The sequence below is a fragment of the Semicossyphus pulcher genome, unplaced genomic scaffold, assembly GCF_022749685.1.
Source record: "Semicossyphus pulcher isolate SPU_LCO1_2020_fin unplaced genomic scaffold, fSemPul1.0.p SCAF_13, whole genome shotgun sequence".
Lineage (NCBI taxonomy): Eukaryota > Metazoa > Chordata > Actinopteri > Labriformes > Labridae > Semicossyphus > Semicossyphus pulcher.
In genome coordinates, this window is record NW_027211637.1 from 21717861 (window position 1) to 21738089 (window position 20229).

A 20229-nucleotide genomic window follows, 5' to 3' on the forward strand; every position below is an offset into this window, starting at 1 on the left:
AATTATAGAAGGCGACAGTGGCATGTCACATGGGTAATGCTGTATGTTGGGAAATGTAGTGAAGGGAGGGGTTGTTTGGGTTAAGCAGGGTTCACCCAAAGGCGGACCATTGCTTGTGTTTGATAAGATACGTGGTTAAAACGGACATATTGTGTTTATCTTCAAATGTCTTCTGTTCTTGTGCATCACAGCTGCTAACATGACTCCGCCAACAGGCCCCCTGACAAAGGATATGACATTTAAAGGATTTTTTAGGCTACATTTATCTCAGGGTTAACAAATCCCGTGAAACTATCACAAATAATTAATATATCATGTGTGGTCTGTGTAGTGAGAATCTGATATATCTTATAGACTACCTCTGTGCCATAGAGCTTCATTGTACTACGAAACTATAAATGCAACACATGAATAAGCTAAAATATTGCACGGGGTGATCTCTTCATTATTATGAACCAGGGCATTGCATTTTATTTTGAGTAGATCTCACCAACACCGACTTGCTACTGTAAACCAATTCACAAATGAAAACAGTCTCCAACAAATACATCAATACTTTTGAAAGACATTTACAGTGTTCACCTGTTGCATAATTTCCTCCCTTTTTCATTAACAAAACGTTATGTGTAATGATTAAAGGGACCAAAACCTTTAATGATGACTGTCCGTTTTGGCCTCATACAGTTAAAAAATATACAATATTGTTTTCCTTATAATAACTTTGTGAATATCTTTAGGTTTGTTTAAAATAACTATTATCACTGTGGGTTATACTTACTGTATTTGCTTTTCTTGCCGGGATTTGATGAGAAGATTCATACTAATTTCTACCTCGCAGTACAAAACAAGGCAAGCTAGCAACTGGTTAGCTAGTTTAGCTATGCATAATATCGGAAAACAAATGCTGGCAGTGGCAGCCAGCCTGACTCGAAGTCCGATACTTAACGAGATGTTTTTCAACAACAGATTAAGCAAACAAAATGTAACATTTTTGACGTGCTGAACATGATTTATCATGACCATCTTAAGCTAAAAGTAACGGACAAACAGTTGAAAATATTACACTTAAGTAATGGATAACTCCTTAAAATAGTTAGCAAGGCAATGAATAACCGGTTGAAATACGTTGTTAGCTTAAGGAACATTCAACGGTTGAAATGATAAGTTTTAGCGAAGTAAAAACTGTTGAAATAATTTGTTAAAGGTATTTGTCAAACGATAAAAAATAATTAGCCTAAATAAATGACAGAAATAAAGTAAAGGATATATGGTTGAAATGATTAGCCAAGTAATGAAAAAACAGTTGAAGTAATGGGTAAATGGTTGAAGTAGCTAAAAGTAATGGGAATTTTTTTATTTTTAAAGTTAGCTTTAAGTAATTGATAGAGTTACCTCAATCGATTAACGGATGAATTAGCTAAAAGTTATGGATGAACAAGTGAAATAATAAGCAATTGGAAAAAACGTTGAAATTGCCAAAAGTAATTGGAAAAACAGTTGAAATAGCTAAAGTAATGGATAACTGCTTGAAAAAGTTAGTAGGCCTATTGGATAAATGATTGAAATACTTGTCCAAAGTAATGGATACATTGTTTAGATAATTAGCTTAAGTAAGGATACATAGTTGAAATAATGAGCTGAGGATACAGGGTTGGTAGTGTATGGTAGCAGTTGTTTCCCACACATATTAACCACAGCATAACAACACGGTAAAACGATTGCACTCATAGAAAACAATTGCCTGTTTTATTTAGAAATATTCATTTTATTTTGCATATTTGTTTTAAATGTGATGTATGGCTTGGTTTATGAATACTAAGGTGTTGTCAGAGCACTGTGAGACTCCAGTTATCATTGCTAAAGCATCTGTCTGTACTCTGCTGCCATGGAAAAAAAGAAAGAAACAAAGACACAACTCTGACAAGTACAATGGGCTGGAAAAAGAGCTCGGTCCTGACACTGGGGTATACTGCATCGCTCTATTGCTTTTTCACTCACTCAATCTCACACGCACTGAAACAGACACCAAACACACTCACACGTTTTCAGTGACAACATACACTTAGACACCTACAAACACATTTACCTGATATGTATTGACAACTTTGCAATTTAATTTTCATGAAACCAAACAGTCCCCAGTAACAAATCCAAGAGTAACAGGTCAAAACAGGCCTAATAAGCAGCTGTAGGAATTTTATGTCATATTGTGTTTTGTGAACAAAGTCTTTCTCTCAGTATTGTTGTAGCAGTAGTAATACAAAAACAATATACCAGTGTTTTCTACCTTATTCTTGGTCAGCTTTTATAGTCGGAATTGCATATTCATTTAAACTGTGATTATCACTGTGTAATGACTTGCCATCAGTTAATAAAATGAACATTTAACCCATTTTGAGATGAGACTCTGAATAAAAATGACACAAACTGAACCAAGAGAGAGTGAACGATCTCTAAGGCCATAGAGAGAAAGGTAACCTCAAAGAGGAGGTAATTGGACCAGCGTTTCTGAAAGAGGAACTAGCTTTCAGCTTGGCTAATATCCAGCATTCAGCCCAGTGCCTTTGGAGAAACTGCAGCTGCAGCATCATGTCGAACAGACATATTTTTTATTGTCAGCCTGTCTCCAACCTCAGCGCTAAGGGTCAGGGGTCAGAGGAAAAATATATCCAGAAGATTAAAAGTGTTCTCATTCTGGTCCCCGACTTCTGACATTTATGAAAAACATTCAGATCGTATGCTGATGACTGTAGCAATAGAACATTTTCATTAACTATTACAACATTAATATATATTAAAAAAAAACAGGAATGAGAGTGCTTCCTAAAAGCCCTTTTGATTACATCACACTCTCTTCCTGGTTACACAGTCTCATCCTGATGATGTCACAGGTCAACAGTCACGCTGTTTTGAATCATCAGTTTTGCAGCTCTAGCTCCTCTCGGAGCAGCTCACTGCATGCGGTCTGGCTGGTGTAGAGGGTAGTGGAGGAAGGCCTGTGGGGCGGCCGACATGGTGGTGAGTGCAGCCAGAGGAGGGTGGATGGCAGCCGGAGGGGTCGGAGATGTGGTGAGAGTGGGCGCCGAAGTGCCAGGGGAGAAGCTGTAGCTGAGGTAGCCAGCCGAGGGCGACGGTGAAGGAGTGTAGGGGTACTGCTCCAGTCCTGTAGGGGCGTAGTGGCTGTATGCGGAGCTGTAGTCCAGGTAAGGGGAGGCAAGTGCTGCTGCTGTGGGGCTGAGCTGGGACTGCAGCACCAGGCCGGGCTGGAGGAACGCCTGGGGGTAGACGTACTGCTGGGCCAACCTGGACGACAGAGGCACAAGGGTTAGGATTTGAGATTAATGAGCCAGATGAAAGAAGTTATACATTCAGATTCATAGATTATATATTTATGATTTTATTTTTTTTTCTTGTTCCAGCTTTCAAATGTTAATATCTGATGATCGCAATATGAACGGCTTTGGGTTTGCCAGTGTTGGCAGGAAAAACAAGCAACTCATACCTGCCAGCTTGGACTAAGACATTGATGGGTAGTTTTTTTTCTTATTATCGATCAAATGTAAATAATCTGTAGTATAAATAATTATTACCCTCAGCCTTAGTGTTGACAATACATGACGATAAATCGTAACTACTAATAACAGAGGACAAACCTGGGTAGCAGCATTCTTTATGTGTTTTGTATAAACACGAGTGCATACCTCTTTCTCTCTCGTCATTTTTTCAGCAACTTCTTTGAACTTAATTCTGGATTTCACTCTCAGAAAACTCAACCTGAAAGGTATTTGTATATTTTTTTTAATCTTAAGTACTCTTTGAGGACATTCCCACATTCTCAAAGATGAGTCACTATCCCTGCCCCCCTAATTTATGTTCTTTATATTGCCTTTTAAGCTGGTAGGCCATTTTTGATCTTTTATTTTATTGTTCTCTGTTTTGAAGCTACTTGAACAATTACATGTGCAAACAAAGAAACAAAAAAAACTATAAAGAAACAACATTAAGAATATGGTTAGGAGAGGCAGATAATATAAATTTCAATTGAGCTGCAAGAATAGGAAAAATGTGCGTCACACACACATCTGACCACATCCATATCTGTGTGTGATGACAACGTCAGCAAAATCTGATTAATGTGCGTTTAGAGCCGTATCTCTGTGAGGTCTGAGTCCATTACAGTAGCCAGAGACAGAAGCAGACACACAAAGATGCATGTTTAAACACAAACAACAGTTTCAACCGTAACTGCTCCTTTTCTTTTACATCCTAATTTTAAAAATGGAGTCCTATAAAGGCACCCTCCTCCTCCTCCTTTAAAAGAAATGATCGGCCCTGTTCTCTTAAAATAGACGCCTCCCTTGTGTTTAAGTTTAATTAGCACGCTGTCTGAGAAAGGTAAAAAAACACCCACAAATGTAATATCACCCGTTTATAAACTGATTTGCTTGACTGAAATGTATTATCAATACAAAGCGTGGTCTCTAGATTACATGCCTGCGCAACAAACCTCAAACACACACACACACACAACCTGCCACAACAGATGCAGCGTACGAGACTGTTGATACTTGGAGCCACAGTGATAATGAGAGGAAATAGTGCTCCACTGTCCTCCTGTATTCAGTCATGCCCTTGCCTGAGGCTGCCCACTTAACCTGAACTGCCTCTGCTACATCTGGAAACAACAACAGCGATCAGATCAGAAGAACTAGGTTATGCCTCTGCTCTTAAGTAAAAACAACACAACATGACAGTATTTAACACGTACACTCCAGTGATCCGGCCTGCGGTCAAACCCATTAACCTGGCAGTAACCTTGTCGCCGAGTCTGAACAGGTGATCAGAGTCCGGCTGCTGCTGCTGCTGCTGCTGCTGCTTACCTCTAAACAGAGCGGGAGCAGGGATCAGGTGAGCTTACACAACAAACACCGGGACCGGGCCTGCTCGCACTCACTCTGATGTATACACAACACACAGACATACACACCAGCATATACAATATGCCTAACAATAACCTCATAAAGTTATTTTACCTTACTTAAATAAGTGCCATACTTCTCCTTGACTAACCTTGTTGTAGTTGGATAAACCATTGTGCCGTTATAGACCACTTCCTGTATCTGTAAGTTTCCACTGAAGCCACATTAAATCGTACCTAAAGTAAAAGTACTATACATTTGAGGCCACATATTTATGAGGATTCATTTTTATGGAATCACTTGCTGTGTCTCAAATCCATACATAACATTATAGTTTAATTTTGTAGTTTACATGCAGCCCCCTATAAAAAACCCTGGAGAAAATAAAGCAGTTATGTAGCCTGCAAAGTCAAATCCGGGGCAAAAAAAAAAGGACACAAAGCACTTTGTACTGCCTGTAAAGCTTTTTGCTGTGCCGCTGATAACTGACAGGGACTCAGATGAAGGTATGAACATTTTTATAAACACCTCTTTTCTCACATTTGGATTTTGGCCGCTGGAAATCAGTGGACTCAGTTGGATAGGTTTTAGTGAGTAAATCAAAAAGAAAACTGTTAAAAAAATATAAGAGATCAACAACCTTCACTATTTTATATTAGCAAAAAATTATATGAGACATCTTCTGATGGGAATAAACCAAACTTTAAAGTCGAAAGGACGTGTCAATTTGCTCACACAGGAAAGGAAGATGTTTATCCTAAAGATCCCACACTTGTTTTTATCACCTCCTTTTACAACAACAACTTGCAGCCACTCCATTGACGCCCTAAAGTTCCCTGAAAACTGTCTTTTTACCCAAGTATCCTAACAGCCTTTTCTATATGTCTTTAAAACGTTGTCGGTGTGATTTGATCAGATTGGTTTGACTGTGGCGTTGAAACATGAGCAAACAACTCGATAACTCATCACATTTTGTCACAAAGGTTGCGTCATCTTATCAGGGCACAGACATGTTAACATCACCTTCATGCAACTGTCCATCTGAAACAGAAATGTCTGCCTGACTTAGAGGAAGTCATAGAAAGGAGCTGCGTTTTCAGGGCTTTTGAAGGACGCCCGGCCGGGACAGAAACACCACAGCAAAGATAAAACCTGCTGCCTAATGATATTCAACAACATATAACGTCAAAGCAGTGCTGAAGCTAATATCGCCCTGTGTATCTCATCCCTCCTCGCTCGCGCTCCCTCAGTATCTCCCAGAGCAGAAGTGCAGTGTCATTCCCACGGCTGTGTGCCGCTGCCTGCCGGCCTGCCAGCCTGTGCACCCGCCTGACTGATCCAATGTGACAGCGGCATCGTACGAGAGGGAGCTGCGCTTCGCCTCTCTCCTCCCCGTGCTTGGCATCATCTCCGACTGTCAAACCCACATTTATATACACACACACACACTAGGGCTGCAGACGCACACTAACATAAATTACACTGAGGAAAAGTGAGCATGCAAGTCTGGGAGAAGCGATATTACAAAGGCACACTTAACAGGTTGTGTGTGGTGAGTTAAGCAGCTTAAAAGAGGATGTGGATCTTTGTGTGTGTGTGTGTGTGTGTGTGTGTGCTGAGAAGGGGCTAATTGGTGCAGCTGCATGGGTGTACGCTCACTAACAGACCCATGAGAGCAGAATAACCTCCACCGACTCCCTCCTCTCTCTGAGTTTACTCCCTCACAGTCAGCTTCCTCTGCACTCCCCCTCACTGTCCTTCCTCAGACACAGGCGGAAGGATTAAAGAGATAAAACGTACTGGATGAAAAAAAAAATGAAAAAAACATCTGCATTTTTTTTCTTCCTTTTTCAGGGTCAAGGTCGGGACTCCTTGGGCGAGGAGCGAGCGGGCAGGAGAAGGATCCGCCATCATATCGCTCACGCCTCGGGAGAAACACGCTTTTAATAGTTCAGATCAGGGATGTGAGGAGGGTGAGTCAGTCAAAGAGACAAACACACACTCACAGAGCACCCACATACATGACCCTCCGTCCTCCCTTCTGATACACACACACACACACACAGACACACACAGCTAGAGGGAGGGTGAGAGATAGAAAGGCCAACATCAGCACTGGACACTCAGCTCTAATGTCAGCAGACAAGAAAGACATTCAAATGAATACATGAATACAAATACGTCTGCGTGAGACGGAGGAAATGTGCATTCACTGATTTGTTTACTGGGTTTTATCGCAGCAGCGGAGGTGATGATAATTTCAAAAGTGTAAAGTATGCAAACAAATACCGTAGATTGCGCTCCATTCCAACACAATCTAAATAATTGACATCTCACTTTCACTTGTTGCATCAGACAGGCAACTTAAAAACATCCAAATCTGACCCATCAGCAGGAAACCATCAGAGACACAGAGCAGATCGAGATAAAGGGTTTAACATCACTCATCTGCAGCTGCCTCACAATAAAAGTCTGCAACAATTTAACTTTATTTTGAAGAATTCATTGGTGTAAAAAATAAATTAAATCTTTCTAAACAAAATCTAAATATATGCTATAGTTTTTAGCATTTAAGTCAACATTTATAACCTTTCTAAAGAAAGAAAGACAGAGAAATTGAAAGGTAATGATGAGACGATGTAATGTTATGCTGTTGTTTTATGTCTCCTGTATGAAATACAAAGTATTGTTTCTTTACAATTACAATATTGGTTAATAAGTAAAACCAAACAAGATGCATCTACTGGTAAAAGCCATTAACTGAAAACTCTGGAGCGAGTCTAGAAAGTAAAATTAACAAGGTCAACAATGAACCTTGAAGTTTAACATATCTTTATGAGTTTTACATACATTTATAAAAGACTTTAAACCTGCATGTGATGATTTTTGTGTGTATGTAAGACATGATTACAGCAATTTTATCTAAGGGATAATGTTGCCGGTTGTTGTCGGAGAATGGAACCCCGACAGGGTGAGCAGGACAGTTAGTCATCCCGATTGTGTGATTAGAGCATTATCCCTAGTAACGGTCTGTTCTTCATAACAACAGTCTGTTATTGAGAAATAACAAACCTCGGAATGCCATAATTGACCAATCAGAATCCAGTATTCAACACAGCCGTCTAATAAGTCAAGGATAATGTATTGTGAGCCGGTTGTTGTCACAAAATGGAACCCCTGCAGGGTGAGCTGGACAAATAGTCCCCCTGATTGTGCGATTAGAGCCGCATCCCGAGCAACGGTCTGTTCTTCATAACAACAGTCTGTTATCGAGAAATAACAGACCTTAGAATGCTGTAATTAACCAATCAGAATCAAGTATTTAACACACCTGTGTAATAAACAGTGTTATCAATTCAATCATTCACAGTTTATACAGGAACAGTTGTTGAAAAATACATGGATAAAAACTACACGCACACTAATATGGGGGAGCAGGAAGTGAATTTGGTGTAGAAATGCACAAAACTAAACTAATCAAACTGTAGAACTTAGTGTAGAATTAAGTGCAGATCGAAATGTTTTTCATCTTTCAACAGACAGCTGAAAAAAGGGAGCTTTCTGTGCTTTTAAAAGCTTCCAATATGACTCTTTTTATTGTTTTCGTTTGACAGAAGTGCCTCTCCTAATTGGGTCCCAGGGTGAAAGAAACATACACCTGAGGGCTCTCCGTTTACCTGAACCCCTCTCCTACAGAGAGTGAAAACTACAGGAGACGGAGGAAAGAGAAAGAAAGATCTTTTAGAGGAAAATCAGAGACGTAGAGAGAAAACAGTCAAAGCGTTTTATACTTCATGGTGTGTCATTCGCCCATAGATGCACTTCACACGCATAAACCGGCTCCGGCGTCACACATACCACCCGCTCAAAAGCTTCACTGAACCCAGCCACAACTGCACCCAGCCACAGGTGTGCTGTTAGTCTGTGTGACCCCCCCCCCTCCTCCCTTCCTCCCTTCCTCCCCCGTCTCTGTTCCACTGCTTCAACAGGAAGTGCCCCCCTCCTCCGCTGCCCCTCTCCTTCCTCTCCTTTCTCTCTCAGAAAATAAACACCAGAACAAAATCAATTTCACTTCTGCCAAGCTCCGACGTTGGGTGCTAAAGGCAGACAGCAGGCAGCCATGGGCGACAGATGTCCCCCCCTCCCTCGAATGACAACACCCCTCTCCTCCTCCTCCTCCTCCCCCTCCCCCCAACTCAGCTGTACCTCAGAGCCACATTTGGCATCAGCCGGTCCTCTGTTCTCTTAAAACTTAAAGCAAATACACCCAAGCAGCAGACAGAGCTTTGCTTTGTTTGAGTTTGTCTTTGGTTATTTGCCGTTTGAGTGAGCGTGTTAGAGTGAGTGTGTCTGAGCCATGTGTGGGTCCCTGAAGCCTTTCAAAAGCCTCACAGCGGTGAAGATGGAGCGAAAATGATGGTAACAAAAGACCTTAAAACATATTTCAGTGAATAGTTAGATCTTGCTAAACATTCTTTAACTTGATTTCTTTTTCTTTAATACGCTGCAGCCAGCCGCAGATTAGCTTAGCTTAGCAATACAACTGGGAACAGGAACATCCAAAGATAAATAACACAACCAGTAGATCCTCTTAAGATCAACTGAGTAAGGGATAATGTAGTGAGGAACCCCTTCATGGTGTTCAGCAATAACCACCTGCTCACTATACATTATCCCGCTTTATTACACAGCTACCTACGTACGAAATCAATAATTTGACACAAAATATTGATTTTGAAATGAGTCTATTAATTTAAAAATGATTATATTTCCAATTTCCGTTTAAAAATAGTCAGTTACACTCACAGTGAGAGCTGCATCTATAGTAACGGTCAACTCTAGCCTTCTTATAATGAGCTAAGCTAGCTGTTTTTACTCACATTAAATAGAAACATTTCCACTGATGGTGAAGTAAGACAAGGTGAACGGTACCGCAGGACTCAGCGCAGCACCTGATTGAGGTTTTCTGTCTCGTCTCTGTTGACTTTTTCTTTTCCATTCACCGTCTTTAAACACCGCCATATCCCGTACTGTGTTCTGTTTACTGTGAGCTTCATGTGCCGTCTTCAGTTTTGTAGATCTCTCTGTCATAGCCTTCATTTTGTGCATCTTTTAACCTTTATTGCTTTCTCTCTGCTGTTTTGTCTCTTTTCTTTTTTCCCTATGTAAACAGACCAACGTCACATTTAGCGGACTTCTTTCGGCTGATTGATATGATTACAGTTTGTCCTCCAGATTGTTTGATTAGAGCCGAATCCCTAGCAACGGTCTGTTCTTCATAGCAACGGTGTGTTATCGAGAAATAGCAGACCTCGGAATGCCGTGACTAGCCAATCAGAATCAAGTATTTAACATAGCCGTGTAATAACGTGTTATATCTTGTTTGTTTAATTCATACAAACTCAGAGGGGAAATTATTAATTGGGCTGCAATAATTAGAAAATCAGAAGAACTATTAATTATTTATGTCAGTTTAAAAGCCCCAAATTGACGGTTCAAGGTTCTCTGTCTTGAATACGCGCTTATATCACAATCTTATAATAAATATATAGAAGATTTATATGTAGCCTATGTATTGCATACAAACCTGAGTATTTGTCATGTAATCTTGCATAAAAAATCCATGTAGCGCATGAAGATTTTAATTGAGTAAAAAAGCTGGTATCTGACGATAAACACCACCAGAGGAAAAGATGGATCAGTAATAACTCCTGCTCTCTATCAGCTGCACAGGCCTGTGTAAAACCTTGGCGGTATCTTGAAGATGTTCCTAAAATAAAAGTCCTTCACTTTGCCAAGAGATGTCTTAAACTGACTGCAGTCATACTGATCATGTCAAAGACACATCTCGCCTCAGAGCAGAGGGACGTGAACTAGACAGATGCGCCCTTTGAAAACATACACAAACTGAAATATGCAGATATCACAGACCATTAATCCCACATTTAAACATGTATTTAAAAAGAAGTGTCTACTGTGTAATCTAGAGGAATTAAACCACGATGAAAGGTTGACAATTTGAAGAAAAGAAAAGAAACCCTGATTTGTGGCTGTTCGGTTATCATGTAGGTGTGGTGACAGATTACAACAGTAACTGTAACATTAATTCAACAAAGAGCGAATTTCCTGTTTAGAAAAATCTCTCACTGACTCAGAGCACACCACATCTTGCAGCTGTGCTGTACTGAGATCTCCTGAGGGCAAAGTAGTTGTATCACATCTCCTTCTGAAACAGATTTTTGCGCCTAAAAAAAACAACATCAAACAATGAAACTGAGCTCACTGGGTGCATCGTAAACAGGTGGGTCGGTTACATTTCTCCTTCAGGGTGCATTGCGTTGAAAAGAAAAGTGAATCAATTGATTGGTTGGTTAAAGGGGTACTCAAGCCATTTAGCACTTTCTGCACGTCTGATAAGTGGTTGAAGTTGAGGGAGTGAAATCATAAAACATGGTTGAAAACAAAGCATCAGAGGAGACGATATCCTGACCTTTAGTTATCCAGTGTAGGTTAACAAGACTAGGTAAAAACCTAGTATGTGGCTGACCGCATCAGGTCAATGTGTGCTTTTGTGGGCAAAGGGTTACAAGGACTGTCCTAATGAGGCAGATGACAACGTGTTTGAAAGCAGGTGCGCGCTGCCGACGTAGGTGAGGACAGCGGATGCTCTTTGTCTAATCCATTGTTGTTAAGATACAATTAGTAATCTGAAAATATCTTCTCATATTCTTAAAAAATATATAGATTTTAAACTCTTTTCTGCAAAGTGATAATTCACAAAAACACAGAGATTCATTTAAAAATACGTATGGGACCCCTTCAAAATAAAAGTTTTATAAGATATCACTGAAGACAATTTTTCATGTTTTTTCTTTGAAATATTTTAGGTAACCGGATGAAAAATATCCTTTTAGCTAATCCTCTTTTAATATGTGTATTTATTAATATGCACTGTCCCTTCTCAAGCAAAACAAATGAACCAAAATGAAATGATCAAAAGTTTAATGAAATCAGAATTTTTCTCTGTTCTTGATGCTAAAACTTGACTAAACTTTACTGTAAAGCCATCAAGTCTACAGTCAGTTCACAAAGGGACACGCACAACCACAAAGTGTTCGTTAGCCTTTCAGGTGCGAGTCATCGCTCTATGTGACATTTGGCTTCTTTTGTTTCAGGTTTGCGAGCTGTCGAAGCTGCGACTCATCCTGGAAGCAGAGATTTATAAAGGCCGACTCCCTCCGCCTTCACCGCAGAAGACTTTCAATCAACCCATCATCACTCATTCATAGACTCATCTGGGTCAGCCTCAATTCCCTCATCACTCATTCAGAAATTGAGGACTGCAATATTAATAGCGCTCAGAACAGTTGAGGTTTTTAATGGACTTTTCTGCAGCTACGCGATCACAACTTGTCACCCTGCGGAAAGTCTGCGAGAAGACACTAAAAATCACTAAACTACATGTAAAATTTAGGAGATCCAGTCCTTTTCAACAACAGCACATCCACACACTCAAAACAGAAAGCTGTGAGCAGTGATGCTAGTTTAAAATATCCTCTTCTTAAATACCCTAAACAACACTTCAGAAGCCGGATATCTGAGTCAAGTTAATGTTCAACATTCACAACAAGAAGCTGCACTGTCGCTTGTCTGTCTGGAACATCCCCGGGAATGAATCATCCTCCATGTTTCAATCATTAGTCACTTAAATTTCCTTTAATGCTCGAACTGAAACTCAGGGAGACGACATGAGGAGGCAGAACATCCGTCACTTGTGGATAACAGGGAGTTTTTGATTCTGAGCAGGTCAACATCCTGAGAAACTCCCATGATGCTAAATGTTGATGTTACAGTTTATTAGGCGTAGGCAAAATGGACAAAACCTCCTATAGTCTTAGGTTTACACTGTATTACTGATTGATTTACGATGTGATGTAGTCAATTATCTGTAAAAACATTTGATAACCGTCTTGGAATGAAATACCCAGACAGCAATATTTTGTTTTAGACTCATCCTGAAAAACTGGAGATGGTCCACAGCCATTTTTTCCTTCCAGATAGCCTACAGATTCCCATACCTAGACTTGAGTACTACAAGTACGCCTCAGATAACAGTACGATAAAAAAAAACCATGTAATTATAATTATTTAACAGCTGTTTGCTATACTTCTTACAGTGTAACGATGTGATATAATTGTTATGGTTGTTGTATGGCCTGGCTCTATACTCTCAATACTATCCCTCAAAACAAGCTAGGCACCTAGAAACAAGCTTAGCTAACGTTAGCTGCAGCTTTGCTAGCAGCCTCTACTGAAGCGCTGCGTTGAAATAACCCTAATTTTATTATGGACTGCTATAGTTTGTTTTTCTTATTTCATTATTAGTTTTAATTATATTAACTTTAAATTAAACAAATTAAAGAGCCTAAAAATGTTTAATTGGAAAACAATGTTAGCTAAAATTTTGCTAGCTTTGGCTAACGTGACACTCTCCTCTAGTAGCACAATGATCTTCTATGCTACTCTTAAACAGTAGTTGCTTGTGGTAGTCATAATAAAGGGCTAATAAGTTATATAATACACTACACCACACCAGCAGTATAAGAGGTATTTCCAGCCTTACAGAACAACTCTTGTCATGCTATTCATGACTGCAAGCTATTTTCATCAGTCATTACCGATTATTTTCTTCTATATCATTCTGGCTATAAAATGTTGGCCCTTATGATTTCCAACAGCCCATCAACAAGTAATTAGATTACTAATCTTATTCGACTTGCTGCCTAAATTGCAAAGATATTTAGTTTAGTATCACATATGACAAAAATAGGCATCAAATCCTCAAGTTAAATCAGATGGAACCAGCAAATGTTTCACATTTTTACTCCAGAAATGACTTAGATTAAACATCCAATTATCAAAATCTAGCAGCTCTAATTAGAAAGCTGCACGATTCACATAAATGTCAAACATTGCCTTGAAGCAGTTCAGTGATCATTGCCGTCCAACAAGGGCTAACAAGGTGAATTCCTAGTAGTGCATTAATGGGTTACAGATGTAGGCTATGCTGCAACTGGAGTGCACCTGATATACACCCAGAAATACTAGACAGATATGAGCCACATGTCACTGGAAGAAATAAATGAGGGATAATGTCAGCAGTGCATGCGTGTTTGTGTGTGTGGAGGACGCAGGGAAGTTTAACTAAACGGCTTGTTGCCTCAGTGAAGCCCAAGTCATGCGTGAGTGAAATCCAGAATTGAGCTTCTCATGTGTTTAATGGACCAGACAGAGAGCGAGAGAGACAACAGAAGCAAATCAAAACACAATGTAGAGATACAGATGTAACGTTATCGAAGTGCTGCACAGTTTAAACAACCATCAGCCGGGCTGTGATGCTTTTTTTCTCTTTTTCACACTTCAGAGTGGCACTAACTACCACAACCTGAGCTGAGAGCAGGAGCGAGTTCGCCCAAATGTCAAGGACGGAGGAGTGAGATGTGTTGAGGAGGAGGAGGCAGGTGAGAGAGAAAGAAAGAGAGAGGTGGAAATAGAGGTATTGATTGTTCTCCGTCTTACCCGTATTGCCTCTGAGCCCACGTAGGTTGGACTTGCTGAACTCCAACAGAGAGACCTGCAGACAGAGAGAAAGAGTGCGGGTGAGGAGGGGGATTTCAGTTCTTCCTCTTTGTCTGTTTGTGTCAGATGTTAGCATGTATAATACGAGGGTATCAGAGACCAACTGTTATTCCCTCAGCACACACACACACACAAGCTTGACACAAATACTGATGCACTCTACTGCGCACAAACATCTGTGACCTCGCTGCCTCCAGAGTTCACCAGGAATCAGCTGAGGCTGAGTAAGAAAGGAGAAACTTCTCCTCATCCTCCTTCTCTCTGCCGCTCCTCCTGACTTCATTTCTACATTCCTGCAGCTATTCATCCCTCTCTTTAACAGCACTCCTCTTTTGTGTTAACATATATCTTAATGCACATTTCCTTTCTTCGCCGGGACAAAGAGGACACAGTTATTTCTTGCTCCTACCAGTCCCGTCCCCTCTTCGCTCTTCTTATTCCCTCGCACACAATAACAAAATACCAAGCGCTGCCATCTCCCATCAGCTGCATGCTTGGAGAGTTGCGTCGCAGTTGCTGGCCCGGAATAAGGACACACAGTCAGTTGTTGTTGGCGTCGCTGTTTGTCAATCACACCTACACTCGATGGTATTTCAGCCAGCGAGCTTTGGATGAGGCAGAGAGGGCAGAGCTGCTGTCAGGAGGGGAAGCACGGGGCATGTGTGTGCTGGTGTTTAACTCTGAAAATGCCCGGCAGCGTGAGAGCTGTGCGTTAAATCGACTACATAAAGAGTGAATGTATGGTGGGAATGAGCAGAGACAGTTGGCTGACAGGCAGATACCAGTGGTTTTCTATGTTTTATCCCACTAACCTCAAATTTGTTCATACATTTAGTGGTTTTGAGATTGATTTCCACACAGCTCTGGGCTCTGCTTTATTTCAGTGCAGCATGAAGTGCAAGCAAAGAATGATTTGATGATATCCTTGGGTTTTTCGGCACTTTGCTGTGATATTCGAGATGTCAGAGCCTTATTCTGAGATTATTTTTTGGCTTTTGCCTGTCTATCTTCAGCTGTGACTTGACAGGACAGCTGAAGATAGACAGGAAATGTGGGGAGTAGAGAGTGGGGGAAGACATGCACCAAATGATCGGCAGACCAGGAGTTTCTGCTCTACCAACTGAGCTAAACCAGCACCCCAGCTCCATCCTTTTTAATGCAGGAAGCATTTAATCCATCCACACTTTCCTCTGCACATAAACTGATTGATAGATTCCTAATTTATCTGCAGGGGGGGATTTGCCTTGACATGACATCAAAGTTGTTTTTTTCTTCCAGCTGAAGTCTCCCACAAACAAACACTAGTTTGGGAATGCAAAGCTTTACCAGTTGAAGCATACAGTATCTCCGACCAAGAAAAAACACACAGGAAGCTACAGTGTGAACTATAGTTCTTTGGTAAGTTTCTGCAACCTGTTAGCTTATAAATTCACTTCATAAAACCATTTCCTGTTTTGGAAATTGCTGGAAATTACAGGATAAGTCTGGGGCCTGTTTCACCAAATCTACAACATGGAAGCTGCAAATTGCAAACCAATATCTCAGCTAAAAGTACAAATGCAGCTTTTACTTAAGGCTCAGGAACATTTGCTGAAATATACTGTCAAGATGTTTTTACTGGAATTACTGTTATAATTTTGTGACCTCATTTTTTAAGATGTGTCTTCACTAGGAACCGAGTATGGCTTGAGTCTTTTAATGGATTAGTTTAAAGTTTAAAAAAGCAGAGAATCACCAGCCTTCATCCTGTAATATGATTAAATACATATATATATTGTGTCACTTACTTGTCTGCGAGCTGCGAGGCTTTGCTCCCAGGTACGCCAGGTTCACGTTAGCCTTCCTGCCGTCGATGATGGGGTTTGCATCTTTGCACGCCCGCTCTGCTGCCCCCCTGTCCACCATGGTCACCTGTTGACAGTGTCACAACACGACTTATTAACATCACTCATAGCTGCATGTCATGACTTTTATATTCAGTGACGATGGAGTGATTCCAACATGAGTGCTCGGATGAAGCAACGGACCCCAGAGGAGGCCGTCCCCTGAGGTCGCTGCTGTCCTTGTCTCTCCTCCAATGATTCAATCTTTTCGCTAAATACAAGAGGAGACAGTGACTCCTCTTCCTGACGGCAGCCATCACAGAGTTTTAACGCTTCCTGTGGAGCTCATGTAGGAGGAAGATTTGCTTTTTTTTTTCTCAGTCTGGGCTGCCAAGTATGAGATGCTGGAGTCTACCTTGAGGGGGTGAGGTGAGGAGTGGGCAGAGAGTAGTGGGAAGGGGTCGGTGAAGGTTTAGACTCACACACACAGAGCTGCCACACTTGATATATGGAGGTGAAGACAGCTCCATCACAAATAAATGTGACAGTGAAAGCAAAACTGCCACGCTCGCTTTCGTTTTGCAGCATCGGACTCTGGACTCTTAAGCAAACAGAGGCAGATCAGCAGGGTTCAAGAAGCTGCGGCGGGGAATCAAAACCGCTGAGGGGAAGTCGGGGATGACACGATCACGCTGTCCCAAAGCAGACAACTCAACTCAACACACGCTGGTAGCCATCAGCTGATTGGCTCACTGGCTAGGCAGAGGAAGAGATCATTTTAAACTGCTTGAGTCCAAAACACATGAACCCGCTGCCTTCTCCTTCAAACTCAAACCTGGCAGAGAGAGAGAGAGAGAGGAGGGGGGAAGGGCTGCATGGGAGGAAGTCAGAATGAAACTACTGCAGCCTTATCTTGCAGAGCCAACTGACATGTCACACCTCTGTGACCAAGACCTCCCCCCCTCACCCTGTCTCTCTGTCTCTCACACTAACAGAGCAGAAAGACAAACATCTGTCCTGAATGCAGTAGCTTATTACCAACTCAAGTGTATCCCTCTCCCTCTGTGTGTGTGTTTGCTTCTATACTGTACACTTTTAGTGTGTATGTGTGCCTGTGTGTGTGTTTGCGTACTTCGGGTCTCCAGAGATAATTGATGACACACTTATACGAAATAATCTGCCCCTCATGCTTCAAGCATGTGACTGCCACCACCAGACACTCTGCACATTTCTGCCTGCTGCTGGGACACTGTGGTAGTGTGTGTGTGTGTGTGTGTGTGTGTGTGTGTGTGTGTGCCTCCAACGACTAGAAACGAAACCTTCAGGAGGTTGTGATAACCAGGAGATTTAAAAAAAAACAACAACATTTGACCACAAAGACAAAGTCGTTTTCAGCTCATTATTGGCTGCAGCAGACATAATGTGTGTTTCTCAGACCTCTGACTGTCCTAGTGAAGTCAGAGCGGCTGATAAAAAGCTTAATTAAACCCCAGATTTCACTCTACATGCGTTCAGCTCCTCGGTTATTCAACAAGAGAGCAGTTACTTAAATGAACTCACAAAGCCGTATCCTCTGGACTTGCCCGTCTGCTTGTCTGTGATCACCACCGCCTCGTCGATATCCCCGAAAGTCTCGAAATATTTCCGAAGTGAAGCGTCGTTGGTGTGATAAGGCAACCCGCCGACAAAGATCTTGGTGTAGGTCGTGTCTTTCTCCATGGTGGGGTGCATTATTTCTAACGGAACCCCGACCAGCTGACCTAAAAACAGCTGTGAACTCATGCGGCTTGAGGGGGGAAAAAAAGAAGATTAACACGAAGAAAAACAAGAAAGCAGCAGGGTAACTTTACGCTCCTTGGTCACTAGAGGCTATAAGAGAGATAACAGCGCGTCCATGGCCAAAGCCTCAGCCTCCAGATGCCTCATATACAGCTCCTGGATATATAGTCCTCCTGACAGGTGTCTCTGAACCTCATGTCTCCTGTCCCGGATAAAAAAACAGTCTTTAAGCTCCGGTAGGCGCGTCTTGCGTGCGCCCACTGCGCGTCTGCTCCAATAAACGAGCGGTGCGTCTTTTCCATCGGCGCATCCCGCCTCCTGCTCCACCCTGCCCCTCCTGCACACACACATACATACACCCAGGAAACCCCCCACATATACTTTAGCAGCTGAAATACTCAAGTGAATGGGAGAAACAGTTGAATAATTTCACATCTACAGCGGTGAAGAGGAGACGCCAAATGTAATTTGACATTCAAGGGTTCACTGGAGATTGATTAAATATATATTTTACATGCTTTTGAAGATAACCGTCTAGCCAGGATACGCTGTAGAGAGTAGGTTAAACTGGCTAAAGGAGGTCACGCTTGTTTAAAATCAGACGCCATACGAATCATTTTTAATTTATGCTTTCATGAAAATCTTATTTTTGTGTTATCTATTCTTTTTACTCTCAAATAAGCTTTTTTGTTCTGTTTAAATAAACATTAAACTTCCATCAGAGGGATCTCAGAAGGGTGGGGGCAGATCCTGGGTCTGGAGTAGCCTATATGGTGACAGCTAAAGTTATAAACCAAATATATTTTTAGATTAAGATTTTTTTAAATATTATTTTGGTCTAATCTGAGCTCCACTGTGTAATATGAACCTGATAGCCAATTTTGACTACCTGAAGTTCCACTACAACTACCCTACTAGGCTACTTGAGCTACATGCTAACAGTGGTTTTCATGGTGGATTAATGTCTCTGTATAACAAAGAGTACGGTCTACACCTGCTCTTTAATTAAGTAAATTGTCATGAGATAACATCTGTTATGAATTGGCACTCTACAAATAAAAATGAATGGCGAGCTAGCATTCTAATGCTAAGAAAGGACATGATATTTACTATGCTAACCACTTGAGTTTAGTGCTGTAGCATGCTAATATTTGCGAATTAGCACTAAACAAATACGCACCTGAGGCTGATGGGAAACGTTAAGGTGGGTCACAACCGTCACAACGTGTTGGACAAAATAAATTGTTGACCTTGTGGTGGTGCTAGATTAAAAAGTCAGAGATTACAATGTTGATCTCAGCTCTACCTGAGGGGACATGAATGTGTAAGCTAAATTCATGAAAATGCATTGAGCAGTTATTGATAAATTTCACTCAAAACAACAAATATCAATCTCATAATGACACTAGAAAAACCCAGAGGCTTCAGGGTTCGTTGTCTTGGGAACATGAACGTCTGTAAAAATCAAGACAACCCCACCAGCAGCGTTTAGCACCGCTGGCTATATAAAAAGAATAAAGATCAAAATGGTATAATTTAGCAAAAACAAAGAAAGACTGCAGTATATTCCCACATAAAATCACATTAAAACAGAAGTGAAACAAAAAATTGCCTGTTGTCTTTTGGACTAAATATGTCAGACCATTTCTCCTCCTACAACACTGCAGTTTGAAGGTTTGAGTGAGTCAGCCGACATTAACCTGACAGACTCTGTAATTTTACAACGAATAACATTAAAGTCTTTTAAAGTTATTCAAAGCTCTGAATGGTCTGACAGGGTTCTGTAGGCCTGGGTACAGCAGCAGCAGGGGCAGCCTGGAGGTGTCAGATCTTTTCATGTGTCGCAAAATCATTAAGAGAAGGAAAGAAAGTGGGATGATGAATTACAAAAGCCCTCAGAGGGGGGCAGGAAACAAACAGCAGATTAAAGCGAGGCTGCAGACGGCAGCATGAAACACAGCAATGTCGCAGATACACAGCCAGTCTGAGAGGAAGCCCGCGTCTTTTCCAGCTCACTTCTGAGGGTTTGCCACAAAGATGTCCTTCACACTCTCGATTCCCTCCACACA

General features: G+C 41.3%; 1 protein-coding gene across 1 annotated transcript; it reads right to left on the reverse strand.

Moving 5' to 3' along the window:
• Positions 1-1749: 1749 nt before the first annotated feature.
• On the reverse strand, positions 1750-18341 carry rbm38 (RNA binding motif protein 38). Its single transcript, XM_069660182.1, has 4 exons — positions 17942-18341; positions 16346-16469; positions 14499-14553; positions 1750-3303 (listed from the first exon to the last, which is right to left on the reverse strand). Exons 1-4 carry the CDS (start codon positions 18161-18163, stop codon positions 2952-2954), a joined length of 753 nt encoding a protein of 250 aa, XP_069516283.1. The 5' UTR covers positions 18164-18341; the 3' UTR covers positions 1750-2951.
• Positions 18342-20229: the final 1888 nt, after the last annotated feature.